The 15,332-nt window shown below is 41.6% G+C and overlaps 1 protein-coding gene across 2 annotated transcripts in view; it reads left to right on the plus strand.

Annotated features, from left to right (window-relative positions):
* znf462 (zinc finger protein 462) overlaps positions 1–15,332 on the plus strand; it is a 55,977-nt gene that overhangs the window by 18,627 nt on the left and 22,018 nt on the right. For both annotated transcript variants that reach the window (XM_071515703.1, XM_071515704.1), the window contains exons 2-4: positions 7,538–7,788; positions 8,077–13,334; positions 13,541–13,675. In XM_071515703.1, coding sequence (XP_071371804.1) covers positions 7,578–7,788; positions 8,077–13,334; positions 13,541–13,675 — 5,604 coding nt within the window. In that variant the 5' untranslated portion in view covers positions 7,538–7,577. The remainder of the gene's footprint in view (positions 1–7,537; positions 7,789–8,076; positions 13,335–13,540; positions 13,676–15,332) is intronic.

The following is a 15,332-nucleotide window of genomic DNA, read 5'->3' on the forward strand; positions in this document are numbered from 1 at the left end:
GCCCCAGCTGACTAGATGAAAGCAGTTACACAATCTCACCCATTAACTTGGTGTGGCACGGGGACTGACTGGCTGAAGAGACGGCCTACACTAAGGCAGATGGTGGTTGTGTAGGAGGCTATTTTTTTTTTCTCCTCAGGCATTCCTCTCCCCTCCTTCTCCTAAAGGATTCTCTTGATATCCATGTCAAGGAACCTGGCATTAGAAGACAACTTTGTTCAGAACAGCGATGAACTGCCAAGAGAGCAGGGTGGGGCCCCTGGTGGGGCTGTAACCCGACCCTGAACAACAATGGAGCCCCTGGCTGCTCTGGGACACACTGGCAGCTTGGCCCGCTCACATGGAGCTCTCCGCTGGCCGGCCAGCTGGGTGTGGGACCAACTGTCTAGGGCTGCGTATCGTTTGGAAATTTCCAGTACCGGTACCTTGAATTTGATACCGGTACTTTTTCATATCTATGATGAATAAAAGCTGATTTTGTAATGCAATAGCAATTTTTTTTTTGCCTGTTGCATAATTTTTTACTAAAAGAAGTAACGTTTGAACTCTTGAGTGTGACATTTATTTAATATAAAACAAGCCTTTATGAGTATTTATTTATTAGTATTGTTAGTAGTATTTATTTGTTAAAAATGCAATTTTACACTGTAAAAGAAAATCACACTTCAAGTGGCAGATAGTTCGTTGTCACAAATATTGTACCACACCCTTTTGCTGTCAACTTCTGTGAAATGTAGCCAGACCGTGGACCGTTTCTGCCACATTGTTTACTTTGAGCAAACTGAAAGATGAAGGTGTAGTGACACCTGGACAGATTTGTTTTCCTGCCTGTGGCAAGTAGTTACCTAGCAAGCCAATCAGCAGTCACTAGGTTTTATAACAGGTGATGTGATGTTGCAGGCTAAGATTAACGTACTAAAGTATTAAAGTACCAAACTTTGGCACCAAATGTTTTAACTATTTCCTAAGTTGGTAGTACTGACGTGATTCAGTTGGTGCCAAAAAAACACCAATGCTCAGCCCTACAACTGGCAAGATTTATAATAATCAATAATAATAACAATAATAAGTTTGAATATTTAGGGTAGTATTTAGGCTATTTGTTTGTTTATTTAGTCAGTATGTAAGTTGGTAATATTTTTTCATTTCACTAAATTGTACATAGTACATTGTACATTTTATGACAGCTGTTCCAATTTTTTCATGAACAGTCGCATCTTGTCTTCATCTTAACCTTCAGTCATCATCTTCTCTGTGGATACTCTCTCCGTCACAGGTTGTTTTTTTTTAGTCATACCACATGTATAACTGCTTATCTGCACTATGGGCTGTGGCTGGATGTGTTTGATTTACAAGACACCACGAGGTTTCAAGTTGAAGCATCTTGATCCTCCAAGGAATGTAGGTGGGTAGATAGCTGTGCATGATAAAAGAATGGCGCAACACTTCACTTTAGGTATGAATGCCTAATGTGTAGCCTAGTGACCCAATGAATGTCATTTCTTTTAGTTCTATAATTAATAGGCCTAACTACAAGTAGTAAGAATGTACTCTAATTATGACGATCCTATACAATAAAGTATCAAACTACATGTGGGATATTGACTTGAAAAATTCAATTATTAGTCTGGGTGTCATTATTGCCATTGATTTGAAATCCCCATGAGGGTCGGCCTATAGGCTTTTCAGCAAGACTCTATGGAGGCTTGAGGTTACAGCAACACAAGATTATTTTTGGTCAGATTGAACACATCTTGCAAAAACGACCCGCAGAATATTATGATGTGGACTATTTTTTCCATCAAGACCAATGGATTATACAAAAGTATGCACAAAGGGTCATGCTTGTAGTGTGAACCATTAATCCTCTTTGAATACATGCAAAATACTCCTGCCTTTGCCAAACATAATACACAGTTGACCACTTGTGGCAAATGGAAAAGAGATGTTTGGGAAAATAAGACTCAGCTTTCGGCAAAATCTGTGTTTTAGTTTGGCCCCCGAGAAGGTGCTCATCAATCTGTGACCATTTTGAATGGTAATGATATTTAAATGAAAACTGTCCTGCTTTGTCAGTACACACAAAAGGGAAAATCTTGAAAATACTGTCTTGTTGTTACATGCTCAATCTTCCGGCCTAGTAATTTTTTACAGTTACATATATATGAAACTGACATATACAGCCTATACGTGTGTGTGTGTGTGTATAGGCCCACACCCTTTCAAAATTTCCAGTTTTTACTTTCTAGTTTTTCTAGTTTCATATTTTCTACTTTTTTCACTGTCATTTGGATATAGTTACCAACAAAAACAAAAGGCTACTCATGTCTGACAATCTATACAAAATTTAAAACACATTGGTGGCATAAGTGCGCACACCCCTTGGTTGTAATTGTGTTAGGATTTAACTAAACACATTGTACAGAGCTAATTTGCCTTCATCTTAAATAAAATAGTGATTCTGATTAGACCAATTAAAACTGGGATTTCACTGAAGGTTTCTTAGCTGCTAAGTGTATTTCAGTGTGCAGAGGCTAACATGGCAACAAGGAGCTAACACCAGATCTTCAAGATCTTGCTGTTGAAAGTTTCAGATTAGGACATCTATGATACAAAAAGATTTCAAAGACCTTAAATATTTCCTGGAACACAGTGAAGATTGTAATGAAGAAGTGGAGGAAACATGGCACCATCAGGACTTTGCCTAGTTCAGGTCGTCCCTCTAAGATGGATCACTATGCAAAGAGGTCGCCTGTAAGGGAAGCTACCAAGAGGCCACCAGCAACCTTAAAATAACTGTCTGTCCACTCCATGCATGTAACAGTTGTGTGTTCTCTGCACTTCTGGGCTGAGGAGTAGGATGGCAAGATGGAGGCCACTTCTCACTAAAAAGGACATCCAGTCCCAATTATGCAAGAAGATACAGTTAATCTCCAAAAACCATGGATAAATGTCTTCTGGTCTGATAAAATCAGTGTAGAACTTTTTTCAAAAGATATGTTTCGTTCAGAGCCAATACCAGTGTTTCCCACACATAGGCTTTACCAGGCCCGCCCAGGTAAAGTCCTCTGGTCTTCTGGTCTCATGAAACCAAGGTGAACTTTTGAACTTTTTGGTCTTAATTCCAAAATATATGTTTGGTGCAGAGCCAATACAGCCCATCATCTTAATAATACCTACTGTTCAGCATGCTGTTCAGCATCTTTCTATGGGGCTGTTTCATTTTTTGGGGGATGGGTCAGGATAAAGGAGAAAATGAATAGATCCAAACACCAAGGTATTTTGGGGAACAATCTTCTGTCCTCTGCAAAAATAAGCTCAAACAAAGAATAACAAAGTCTGTCATCTTTCATCATGAAATGATAGAAAGAAAATTCCTAAATCAGTCGGTAGACACTAATCCAAACACTGTTGCAAACTGCTGCTATTAAAGCAAAAGGTTCTTTTTCCATGAATTAAAGGGAAAATCCACCCCAAAACACCAACTCTGTTAAAAAATAGCTATTGGTGACATACCTTGCATTACTAGGCCCATTTTGTTGTTTGGTGCTGGATTTTTTTCTGATCCCATGGATAGCTGGCCACATGTAAATGATGTGATGTCATGTCGAGATATTTCCAGTGCAGCTACAATGGAGTTTAATAGCACAAGAATCTTCAGCTATCTAAAACATAAACGTCAGGTTTTGGTGTAGTCCCTCAGAGTCAAAGACAAAAGGCTTCTTTCTAGACTCACCATTTTGCACCGACGTTCAACAATCATACAGGGAGAAATCCATCGTAGTAGAGTCAGTGATACCAATTTCTCCACCAACAGTAGCCTCAATAGACCAGAATGCAATGCAGGCACAAGACATTTTGCGTTTTCAGTAAAGGGACGTGACTCTTGCTTTTTCTCAACCTGAACAAACTCACTCTCTTGCTCTTATTATTGCTAATGCCATCACTATTACTATTGCTCTCTCCACCTACACATGAGACCAATGGCTGAAAGAAACAAGTTAAGGCCCATTCTCTCGGGGTTGTCCAAAGGCCTTTTGGGAAATATAAGAAATCACTAACTGAAGTAGAAGTAGACGTGGGCACACAAAAAATAACACAAATGATCACAAAATAACTCTTGGAATGCACTGAACATCACAGATTGATGATATCTAACTGTAAATGGGTCTGAGGGGGAGATTTTCATTTTAATTGAGTGGTGTGCACAGTTAAGCAACCGTTGTCATAAGCAACCAATATTGCCACAAATTAGTACCCTTTGTTTATTACCTGAGACTTTGCTGGTAAATGAAAGTGTGAAAAAAGTATAATTTACTGGGTTTTGATTTCAAGCCTCAAGCTTCAAATTGGTGAGTTTTAACTACCTATCTAAAAACCAATGTGAACCATAAGGCTTATATGCTATTTAATATGGTTGTTGAAATATAATGACAATTGATTACAATGCCATGATGAGCAAGCTGTGAAATGATGGCCACATCATCAGCTTGTGTTTTTCTGGCCAAGTCCAAACTACAGAATTGCCCCAAAGACATAAAGCCTTCATCTCTCTGTTGATTCATTCAATCTTATTTGAGAGCGGTTGATACAATCTGACAGAATAGTCTCCTGTAAATACTGGGCTGTGGAGCTGCTCTCCAGCTGTTGCTTATCCCAAGGTAATAAAAATGGGACAAATCAGCCCATAATCCCTCCTCAGTCCCTCCATTGTTCTTGGAATGATGCTATGCTAAAAAATAGAATCGTCTTAGCATTCTTAGTAACATCAGCAGAATTCTGTTTTCTCACCCGCTGTATCGATTTGTTGACAGCTCTAAAATTACATTCATTTTAGAAACTGGGATTACTCTCATTTTTATGTGAATTTGTGGTATTGCATCCATGTAGTTTCTTCATCATAATGAGACAACAACATAAATTTGTGACAGTTCATCATAAATGATTCCAAATGTGTCTAATAGTTTTCTAATTTCACATGATCTATTTATTTACTGTATCTGTGAATTGTGATTGGTTTGGTCTGGACACTAGGGCTACATAATGAATGAATAAAAAAAAAGGAAAATGCAATATTGCCTATTTCAATTTACAAATCGTAAAAGGCAGATTTTTTTTTCAGCCTCCTAAACAAAAGTCTAAAAATCATGATAAATGTTAGAGATGTAATTTTATTCAAATTTTGCAAACCAAGTTAAATTTTTTATTTTAGTGTCTCATCTCCATTTTGAGCATAATTTAAGCATTGAAAATATTATGTCTACATTTATTGTGAATCAAATTACAATCACAATATTCAACAAAAATATTAGTTTTTCAGTGATATTTTGCCATCCTTGTGGGTGCTTCTCTCAGGTAGACTACCTTTATATTTACTTTGAGTTGCCAGGCGCTGATGATCAGCGACTACTTGGTGACTTAGTGACTAGTTACAGAACTTTTTACTGTGCCTGAGTCTTTCAAGAAGGCTACTCTTTTGAGGATTTCTCTGAAGCTTGCAGACAACAACCTCAGGGCTTTGAGTTTGCTCTGAAGCCGAGGTGAAGGAACTGCTCACTATCTCAGATGTACAGGGGTACAGGGGTCAATCTAACTCAGCTCATGCTTTTTTATCTGGTCTGCATGTGGCTCTCACTGGATGCAGGGATTTGCTGGGGACAGTAGTGATAGCTTTTCATGAAAACCTCATCCCCAGGTACAAAGTGACACATATATCATGATTCTCTCTTGATGTCTCTGCCAAAGACAAGCCCTGAACAGTAGCTTAGTATGCATGGCAGAGTGCAGAGTATCTGCACTAATCTTGTAATTAAACAGGAATCTGGACACTTTAGTTCACAAGCTCTCCCTCTCACCTTACATCCTCCTCATTTCCTTCTTTAAGGTCCGACCTGCTTGATCAGCCAATATATATGATGGTTAAAAGATGCTGAAGTCAAATGTTTTAATTCCATTTTTTTTCCACTAATTCTGCAAACTCTGCACAACTGACATTTTTACTCACCAGCATTTGAAACTTTAAACCGCAATTGTTGCATGAGTAGTTGCCATATTTTCTGGATGCACACATCCATCCATTTAGAATAGGGACAAAAATCAGCAGCAAGTGCTCCCATTTTCCACAATCCGCATGTTGAATTTGAGGATTCTCTGGACATTACCATGGTTGTAATCATGTTGCAGCAGACTGCCTGTTCTGTAGATTGGTTGACTTCTCTTTCCACATCTTGGTCCATTTGTGGCACATTACCTTACCAGGCCCTTGATCCTGGTGGGACTGCCGCAACAACTTGGTCAGTGCACTCATGCCTTGTGGGGGAATAACCATTTGAATACATCCATGTTTCACACAGTTCCAAATGCTGGGTGAAGAGGCTCTGCAATTCTAGCAAATGAGGCTCTACTAACAGAAGGCTATCCTTTGAGCACATGCTCATGGACATTTGAAAGTGTCACATCTTTTGCTGTCCATTTCCTTCATTACGATCTCAGCTGACTTCAGTACTTGGACTTTTTAATGGTTCTTATTTACATACAGTGAATCTCCTTGCTGCAGTATCCCTACTGAACTTGTAGTGTAATTGGAAGCTGGCAGAGTAGAGAGGTTGGGAGGGAGGTGGAGCAGTAACCCTTAGTAGGCCTAGAGCTCAGTTGTGTTAGTTGGAGCTGGAGCCACTACAACAGCTTTAATCTTAGTATCAATTGTGTGAACTCCCTTGGCATCCGCTTTCTGTCCCAGGTACCAAACCTCTTCAGCGAGCAATGGGCAAATGGTTCTCTTTTGTTCCATTCTTGCCAATAGTTTATATACAGTAGGTTCTTCAAGTGTGACTCCCTGGTTGTCCTGATAACTAGAATAACTAGAGGCTGAAAATGCTCCAAATAGCAACCTGCATGTGAATGTCCCTTGGCGTGTTAATAATCCTGTATTTCTTGGAGTCCTCATCTAATAATATTTGCGACTCCTGCCAGCCAATGTAGCCACTAAATGTTCCACTTTGGATATGGAGTTCTGTTTATATTAGTTCTATTTACAGTTATTTGTAGTCCCCACAAAATCTACATTCAGATCTTGGCCTGTAAAAGTGGGATGTAGTATCAGCAATCACATGAGTGGTAATTCTGAAACCTTTTAAGGTCCTGGCCTGATTTTTGAACACTTCCTCATGCTTTGAGAGCACTTGGTGTCAGGGTCTCAGTATTCTGTTGCCTAGAGGGAACTCTGGGCTTTGCACCTTTAAAATCCACTGGGCTTTGCACAAACTAGGGTTTCATCCCGCCCTTGTCAATTATGGCAAATACTTATGGATGCAGGACTCCATAAGTAAGTCATAAGTTAAACATATCTTACAGTGTTACATTATTCAGTATACATGCATACTGAGTAGCACAGCATAGTATGGATCTTATTCATACTGCTAGGTGACTATACAATATGATTCTCAAGAATTTCAGAATTATTTTTAAGTTACAAAGACTTGAATTAACCTTTTAACCTGTACTCATAAGATTTTTTTTTCCTTTTTTCCCTCTGCAGGTTTCCCTGATTTTCCAGGGAGTGCACCCCCTTCTTAATTATGGAGGTATTGCAGTGTGATGGGTGTGACTTCCGTGCCGAGTCATATGATGACTTGAAGACCCACATTCAGGAAGTACACACTGTTTTCCTGCAGCCTGCAGATGCAGATGAGTCTGACTCTCTGAAAGATGAGGATGAAGACGAGGAAGAAGAAGAGGAATATGATGACAAGGATGACAAGGATTATACGCCTCCTAAAGCTGGAATGAGTATGGCTACCACATTACCTTAGACATTAGAGTTAAAACTTTGGATTGGAAAAGACTTATTTTTTCTGTTTGAAAGAATTCTTCAGACTATGATGCTCACATTATAATTTACTGATGAACATTAACAAAATTAAGTTTTCTATTTAGAATTAGCGCTGCCATTTGCTATGTCAATAAGTAAAATCTAAATAATTTCACAAAGTTGTTATATTGTACTAAGAATAAGACAGTTTTGATGCTGTTATACTATTTTTCAGCAAAATTCTCACATATTTTCTCTTTTTTTAGGCCCCAACTCCACTGACGGTTCCAACCAAACATTACAAAAGCAGACAGCTGAATCTCTCCTGCCGTTTTACCAGTGCAAGTTCTGTGTCCGTTACTTCAGATCAAAGTCCTTTTTGAAAAACCACACCAAAAAGGTGCACAATGTTGTAGAGGAAGATTCAGATGCAAGTAACTCCTCACAGACATCTAAACATCCCAGCTACACCATCATAATGCACAATGACCATTCAAAAGTGTATTCCTGCCAGTATTGCACATACAAGTCTCCACGCAAAGCAAGGATAATGAAACACCAAATAATGTATCATAATAAAGTTCCTTCAGAAGGCACGGGAGATCCTTCAGAATTTGCGGAGACTGGAGAGGAATCTGACTCAACCAGTGGATTCCTCAAGGGAACATTTGCCTGTGAATGGTGTGACTATCAGACCGACGAGAAGGATAGCTGGACTAATCATGTAGTGAAGGAGCACAGTGACAAGGTGAAGATTGTTTCCGGCGTTGAGGAGCTGGAAGGGGAGGCAAGCTCACCCAAACCAGATTCTCCCTCCTCTTCCAGAAGCCCACCTAGATCAAAGATAACTTTCAGTGATGTAAGTGGAAATGAGGGGTCCACAGGGGAAACACCAGAAAACACGTTGGGGAAGTCAGTTGCTGGCATCTCATCCTTTCAATATGCACAGATCAATGCAGTAACACCAAACAGTACAGGTTCCTCCATTTTGTCTAAGAGGTTTGCTGCGTCTGATGTCTCCAATGCTGTCATTGAGATGGATGCCAGCTTGCTCAATGAAGAAGACTCTAGGAGCAGCTTGGAAGATGATGATGAAGAGTTAGGTGATATAGATGATCCCAACTATACTGGGACCCTGTCAGCTGATGCAAAGCAACTTTTAACTGATGAGGATAACAAATTACTGGAGACTAAAGGAATACCATTCAGAAAGTACATGAACCGCTTTCAGTGCCCCTTCTGCTCATTCCTTACCATGCATCGGCGGAGCATCTCCCGCCACATTGAAAACATTCACCTTTCTGGTAAAACCACAGTGTATAAATGTGATGAGTGCCCATTTATTTGTACCAGCCCTCTCAAACTAGGCACACACAAACAGAGCCACAGTTCCTCAGACTTGGAGACCATGGACCTAACCAGCGATAGTCCAGAACCCCAGAATGACACTGCTGCAGAACCAGTTAATGGGGGTAATGTAGGTTCCAAAGTCAATGGAAAAAAGTCAACCAGCACAGTGAACGACCAGCAGAACCCTCACCGTTGCACACTCTGCAGCTTCTCTACCACCACACTGAAAGGCCTGAGGGTTCACCAGCAGCATAAGCACTCCTACTGTGATGATCTACAGCCCACTGTCTTTGAAAGCCCATTGACTGACCAGCCAGACTCTGAGGTGGACACTTCTCCAATTTTTTTACAAAAAACCCAGACCTCCATTCTAGGACTTGCCACCAAAAAGCCCTTAGTGACAGGGAAAAGAGCCAGGAAGTCCATTAATGACTTGCCTTTGGATTTATCCTCCGTTAAGAAGAGAACTAGAATTGATGAAATTGCCAGCAACCTTCAGAGTAAGATAAGCCAAAGCCAACAGGACATGATAATAAATCTGGATGAAATGGATGATGAAGAAGTGGGAGAAAATCACGCTAGTACTGATAAAGAGGGCAGCAACCATGACAGTAAAAACCCTGTCTTCACTTACAACACACAGCAACTTCATGTAAGAGAATCAACCATCTTGCACGAAGGAGGTAGAATAGGGAAAAGGAAAAGCAACCCCAAGTCAAAACCTAGGAACATTCCTATTGCACTGACTCTCTCAGATGATAGTGAAAATATCTCTGCTGACCCTAATGATCTCCAAGACCAGAGTAACCAAGACAGCAGGGACACTTTCCAGGAGAATGCGGAATATTCAGAGGAACCCGGAACTGCACGTTTCTATTGTAAACACTGTGATTACCACAACAAGTCAGCCCGTAGTGTCAGCACCCATTACCAGAGAATGCACCCCTACATCAAGTTCAGCTTTAAGTACATCCTGGACCCTGAGGACCAAAGTGCTGTCTTCCGCTGTCTGGAGTGCTACATTGAATACACAAATTACAATGATCTACACCAACACTACATGGATCACCACCCTGAAGCAAGCAATGTGCTCAACTTTAACCAGCCAAATCTGGTATACATGTGCCGCTTCTGCTCATACACAAGCCCCAATGTCAGGAGCCTAATGCCCCATTACCAAAGAATGCATCCCACAGTAAAAATCAACAATGCCATGATCTTCTCCAGCTATGTAGTGGAGCAATCCCACAAGACTGGTGAATCGCAAACACTGAGGGAAATATTGAACTCTGGCCCCAAGAATTTCAACTCCGCCACCTCCACCCCCAGATCCTCCTCCAGCCCAGTGCTGAAACCCATCTCCAAGACCCCTGAAGCCAGTGCTGAGACAGAGGCTCTGAAAGAAGCGATGGGTGGTAATGTTGTGGTCTATGACTGTGATGTGTGTTCCTTTGCTAGCCCCAACATGCACTCTGTTTTGGTCCACTATCAGAAGAAACACCCGGAGCAAAAGGCGTCTTATTTCCGCATACAGAAAACCATGAAGGTCATCTCAGTGGACCGGCCACAACCTGCTGCCAACTCTTCATTTAACCTCAGTATCGCCACACCTACAAAGTCATCAAGTGCTACATTGTTTGGATCTGATGAGGAAATCTACTACTGTAAACATTGCGTGTACAGCAACAGATCTGTTGTTGGTGTATTGGTCCATTATCAAAAGAGACACCCAGAAGTAAAAGTGACAGCAAAATATATCAAACATGGCGCTCCCACCCCTGGATTGATGAAATTAATGGATGAATTGCAAATTGCAGCTCCCAAACAGTTTTTGAAGCAGTTTCACAATAATGGATATGATGGATCTAATAACTCAAGTCCTAAAGCTGGAAATGGAGAGAAAGGTGAGGCTGAGATGCTGTTCTTTTGTCAGCACTGTGATTATGGCAACCGTACTGTAAAAGGAGTGCTCATTCATTACCAGAAAAAGCATCGGGACACCAAGGCCAATGCTGACCTTGTACGTCGCCACACTGCAGTTGTCCGGAGTCAACGTGAGCGTGCTCAGATGGTTCAGTCTGGCAGTGTCTCATCCGCCATGACACCAGCCCCTGCAGACCCTGAGAACTCCACAACTCTCCGTTCACTAAAGTGCAGACACTGTTCCTACACATCCCCCTATGTCTATGCCCTAAAGAAACATCTGAAGAAAGAGCACCCTACTGTGAAGGCCACGGCCATGACCATATTACACTGGGCCTACCAAGATGGCATCTTGGAGGCTGGCTACCACTGTGAGTGGTGCATTTACTCCCATGCTGAACCCCAAGGCCTGCTGCTCCATTACCAAAGACGCCATCCTGAGCACAATGTAGATTACACATACATGGCCAGCAAGTTATGGGCTGGGCCAGAGACTACCCAGCAAGGGGGCAACTTGGACACTAAGCATTACAGATGCAGAGACTGTGCCTTTGAGGCCTGTACAATATGGGATATCACCAGTCACTACCAAGCAGTTCACCCCTGGGCCATCAAAGGGGACGAGTCTGTACTTTTGGATATCATCAAAGGGAATAGGTCACCTGAAAAGGTCCACCAGTCAATGGCCAAAGAACATGCACCTTTCAATTGCCAGTCTGTTGAAGATGATGGAGCACTGGTCATTGCTACCCCACCTCAAGAAAGCAACCCCCATCCTTCCCACCCACGTCTTTCTATCTCCAACAATCCATATCAGTGTACTGTATGTCTGTCAGAGTACAACAGTCTCCATGGCCTCCTTACTCACTATGGAAAGAAGCACCCAGGCATGAAAGTAAAAGCTGCAGATTTTGCACAGGAGGCTGACATCAACCCCAGTTCTGTTTATAAGTGTCGTCACTGTCCGTATGTGAACTCTCGCATCCATGGGGTCCTAACTCACTATCAGAAACGGCACCCATTAGTGAAAGTCACTGCAGAAGACTTTGCAGATGATATAGAGCAAATTGCCGACTTAAATGAAGGAGATGACAAGTGCAAAACACAAAGGCAGGGCTATGGTGCATACAGATGCAAAATGTGCCCGTACACACATGGGACACTGGAAAAACTCAAAATCCATTATGAAAAATATCACAATCAACCAGCTTCTGATATGTTCTCTCCTTCCCTTATAAGTTTCTCCTCCAGCAAAGAAACAGAGCCAGTAGCTGAATGCAGTGCCAGTAGTATATCGAGTGCTCCAGAAGTCCAGGAGGTCGGCGAATTGGACCTTGCTCTCTCCCAGTTTCCCATCAATAAGACAGAGAAACATGCTGTATTCAAGTGTCAACTCTGCAAATACTTTTGCTCCACCAGGAAAGGCATCGCCCGCCACTACCGTATCAAGCACAATAACGTCCGTGCTCAGCCAGAGGGTAAAAACAATGTCTTCAAATGTGCTCTGTGTTCATACACAAACCCTATACGGAAAGGCCTGGCAGCACACTACCAGAAGCGTCATGACATCGATGCCTATTACACCCATTGTTTGGCTGCTTCCAAGACAATGACCGATAAGCCTACTAAGGTGATGGCACCCCCATCATCAGAAGGAGACTGCCCAGAAATGAATGAAGACCTACGCTTAGCTGTGGAGAGGCGAAAGTGTTCTCTTTGCAGCTTCCAGGCCTTCAGCAGGAAAAGCATTGTCTCACACTACATTAAACGCCACCCAGGTGTCTTCCCCAAGAAGCAGCATGCTAGCAAGCTCGGCCGCTACTTCACCGTTATCTATGCCAAAGAACCCGAGAAGATCACTGTCAGTGCAACGGTAGAAGAAGACAAGGAAGTGTTGGAGGTTCAGCTTGAGCCTGAGCAGGACAGAGAGGTTGAATGGCTGCCGTTCAAGTGTCTAAAATGCTTCCGGTTGTCCTTCAGCACAGTCGAGCTGCTTTCTATGCACTACAATGACCACCACAGCAATGACCTGAAGAGAGATTTTGTAGTATCGCCCAGTCCTGGGGAGGATGGTTCAGAGTTGTACCAGTGTTCCCACTGTGAGCTGAGGTTCCTGGCTCTCCCAGTCCTGGCCAAGCATCTGATGAACCACAATGAGGAGTTTCAGAAGAGGGCCATGAGGCAGGAGAGGAGGAGGCAGCTCCTCAGCAAACAGAAGGCCACAGAACTACCAGAGACCAAGCCTGAGAAGGTAAGTACAGATGATATTTCATAGATTGATCGCTCAGAAACTTGTTACCTGGTAAATTAAACGTTAAATAATCTAAAAGAAAATAAACATAATTTTCAATGCTCCTACACTTTCATTCTTGAAAGGAGGTAACAATTAGTCAAGTTAAAAAAAAACGTGGTGTGTATATAACAAGTTCTTTGTGTCAATTCCCTTTCTGTTAACAGGAGAACCCTGTAAATAAAGCCCCCATAGGATTCAGGTGTAACTTCTGTGTGGAGGTGCACCCCACCCTCCGAGCCATCTGCAACCACCTTAGGAAGCACGTCCAGTATGGAGAGGTCAAAGAGGGACATGTCAAGGTAAGCAGAGTGGCATTTAATTTTAAATGGTTTTTATACATGTTTTAGGCAGTGTTTGTCTTATTGTAATTGATTTGCTGCATTTGGTCTCAAATTTGGTCTCAAAAATTGTTATTTATATAAATTATTCCATATATTATTGTTAAAAAAAAATACAGATTGAAAATTAATCTTAATTTATGTCAACATTTACAACAAATTTTGTTTTGAAAATATGTGTTCCTTGTATAGTGGCATGTGTTGTTCACTGTGACTTCAGTAGGTTTCATCTATCTTAAATTCACAAGATATTTGAGTTTGAGATGTTAGACAGTGTGTAAAAGGTATAGACATCATGTAGCAGCTACATTGTTGGGCAGATCAAGCAAATGTAAAGTATTCATTATTAACATAATTAAATAATTTCTTAAATGTATATCCACCCTCATTTAATACAAATAGATTTTAGCTAATTTAAGGCCCACTTGTTCTATCCCCGCTGACTCAGTCTTGCACACTAACTCCCACCCTTCAGACAGATCTAGCTCTGCAGTGGTCTGTTTTACTGAACCTGGGTTCTGTTTCCCATTTTGTTTATTACTAACGGAGGCTCCTGGGTAGACAGTCTGTCAACTTCCCCTAGAGAAAACAAGCAATGTTGTCCCATTGCAGGAGAGGGGGAGGAGTGGAGGACAGAGTGGCGAGCCATAACTTTTAGGGCAGCGGCGGGTAACCATTTGGACATTAGTATTCCACTGAGGTTGCCAGTGTCTAAGAGAACAGGCCTAAGGATCCAAATGGAAGCCTGGTTCTTCTGCCAGACACTCAATCTATCTTTTGTATGTAAGATGAGATGGTTTGGGGCCTCAGAGAGATATAGAGAAGACATGTATTCATATTGGCAGCTGGGACCAGTATACAACTAATGATTCTGAAAATAAATAACAAAGGTGGTAAGATGCCTCTGTTCAAGGGGAGTATTCCTGTTGTGATGTTCACTTCACTTCACTTTCTAGGTAGCCTCAATACAATGGAGATTGTTTTATCTGTATGTGTTTTATTGTTATCTCAACCTTTGGACAAAAGTGTTATCCTGTGTAGCTCAATAGTGTCATGCCACTTACCCTGCCAGAGTTAATTACTATAAGCAGTCATGGTCTTCAGGTCCAGGACCAGGTTCATTGGATAAATGCATCTACCAAATGGAATATATGTTTTAAAAGCTAGAGAAGCTGACAAATTATTGTTGGATTTCACATTCTCAAGAAGACTGTTTTAATTCCAGTTTCTAGAACCTAGAGTGGTTTCTTGTACGGTTCAGTGAGGAATGGGCTGACAGTGCAGTCAGGGCAGACAGGATGGCAGGGTTGGGCCTGTGGATGCCACATCTTATTTATGGATGTATGAAGTGCAGGGTCAGGTCCTTCCACAGAAAGAATGAGCTTCCTAGAGGCAATAAAAAGTCATGGTGTTTGTCTGTCTACTTGTGACTGCAGGAACCAGCCTGCACTCCTACAGATGAAGGAAGCCGTGTGGTCTGCAGTAGGCTAGTGAGGAATAGATGGAGAGGGGTGTAGTCAACGCTAGTAGCCACCTACATATAGTGAGAGAGAGGGAAGTGAAGCGAGAGGGAAAAGTCATACTTAATTCCATCTTTGTTTAAATAGCCTCATGAAGA

Source organism: Centroberyx affinis, unplaced genomic scaffold (assembly GCF_046629955.1).
Source record: "Centroberyx affinis isolate AG114_WGS23_722 - 3 ecotype Tasmania unplaced genomic scaffold, CSIRO-AGI_Caff_v1 ptg000366l_1, whole genome shotgun sequence".
Taxonomy (NCBI): Eukaryota; Metazoa; Chordata; class Actinopteri; order Beryciformes; family Berycidae; genus Centroberyx; species Centroberyx affinis.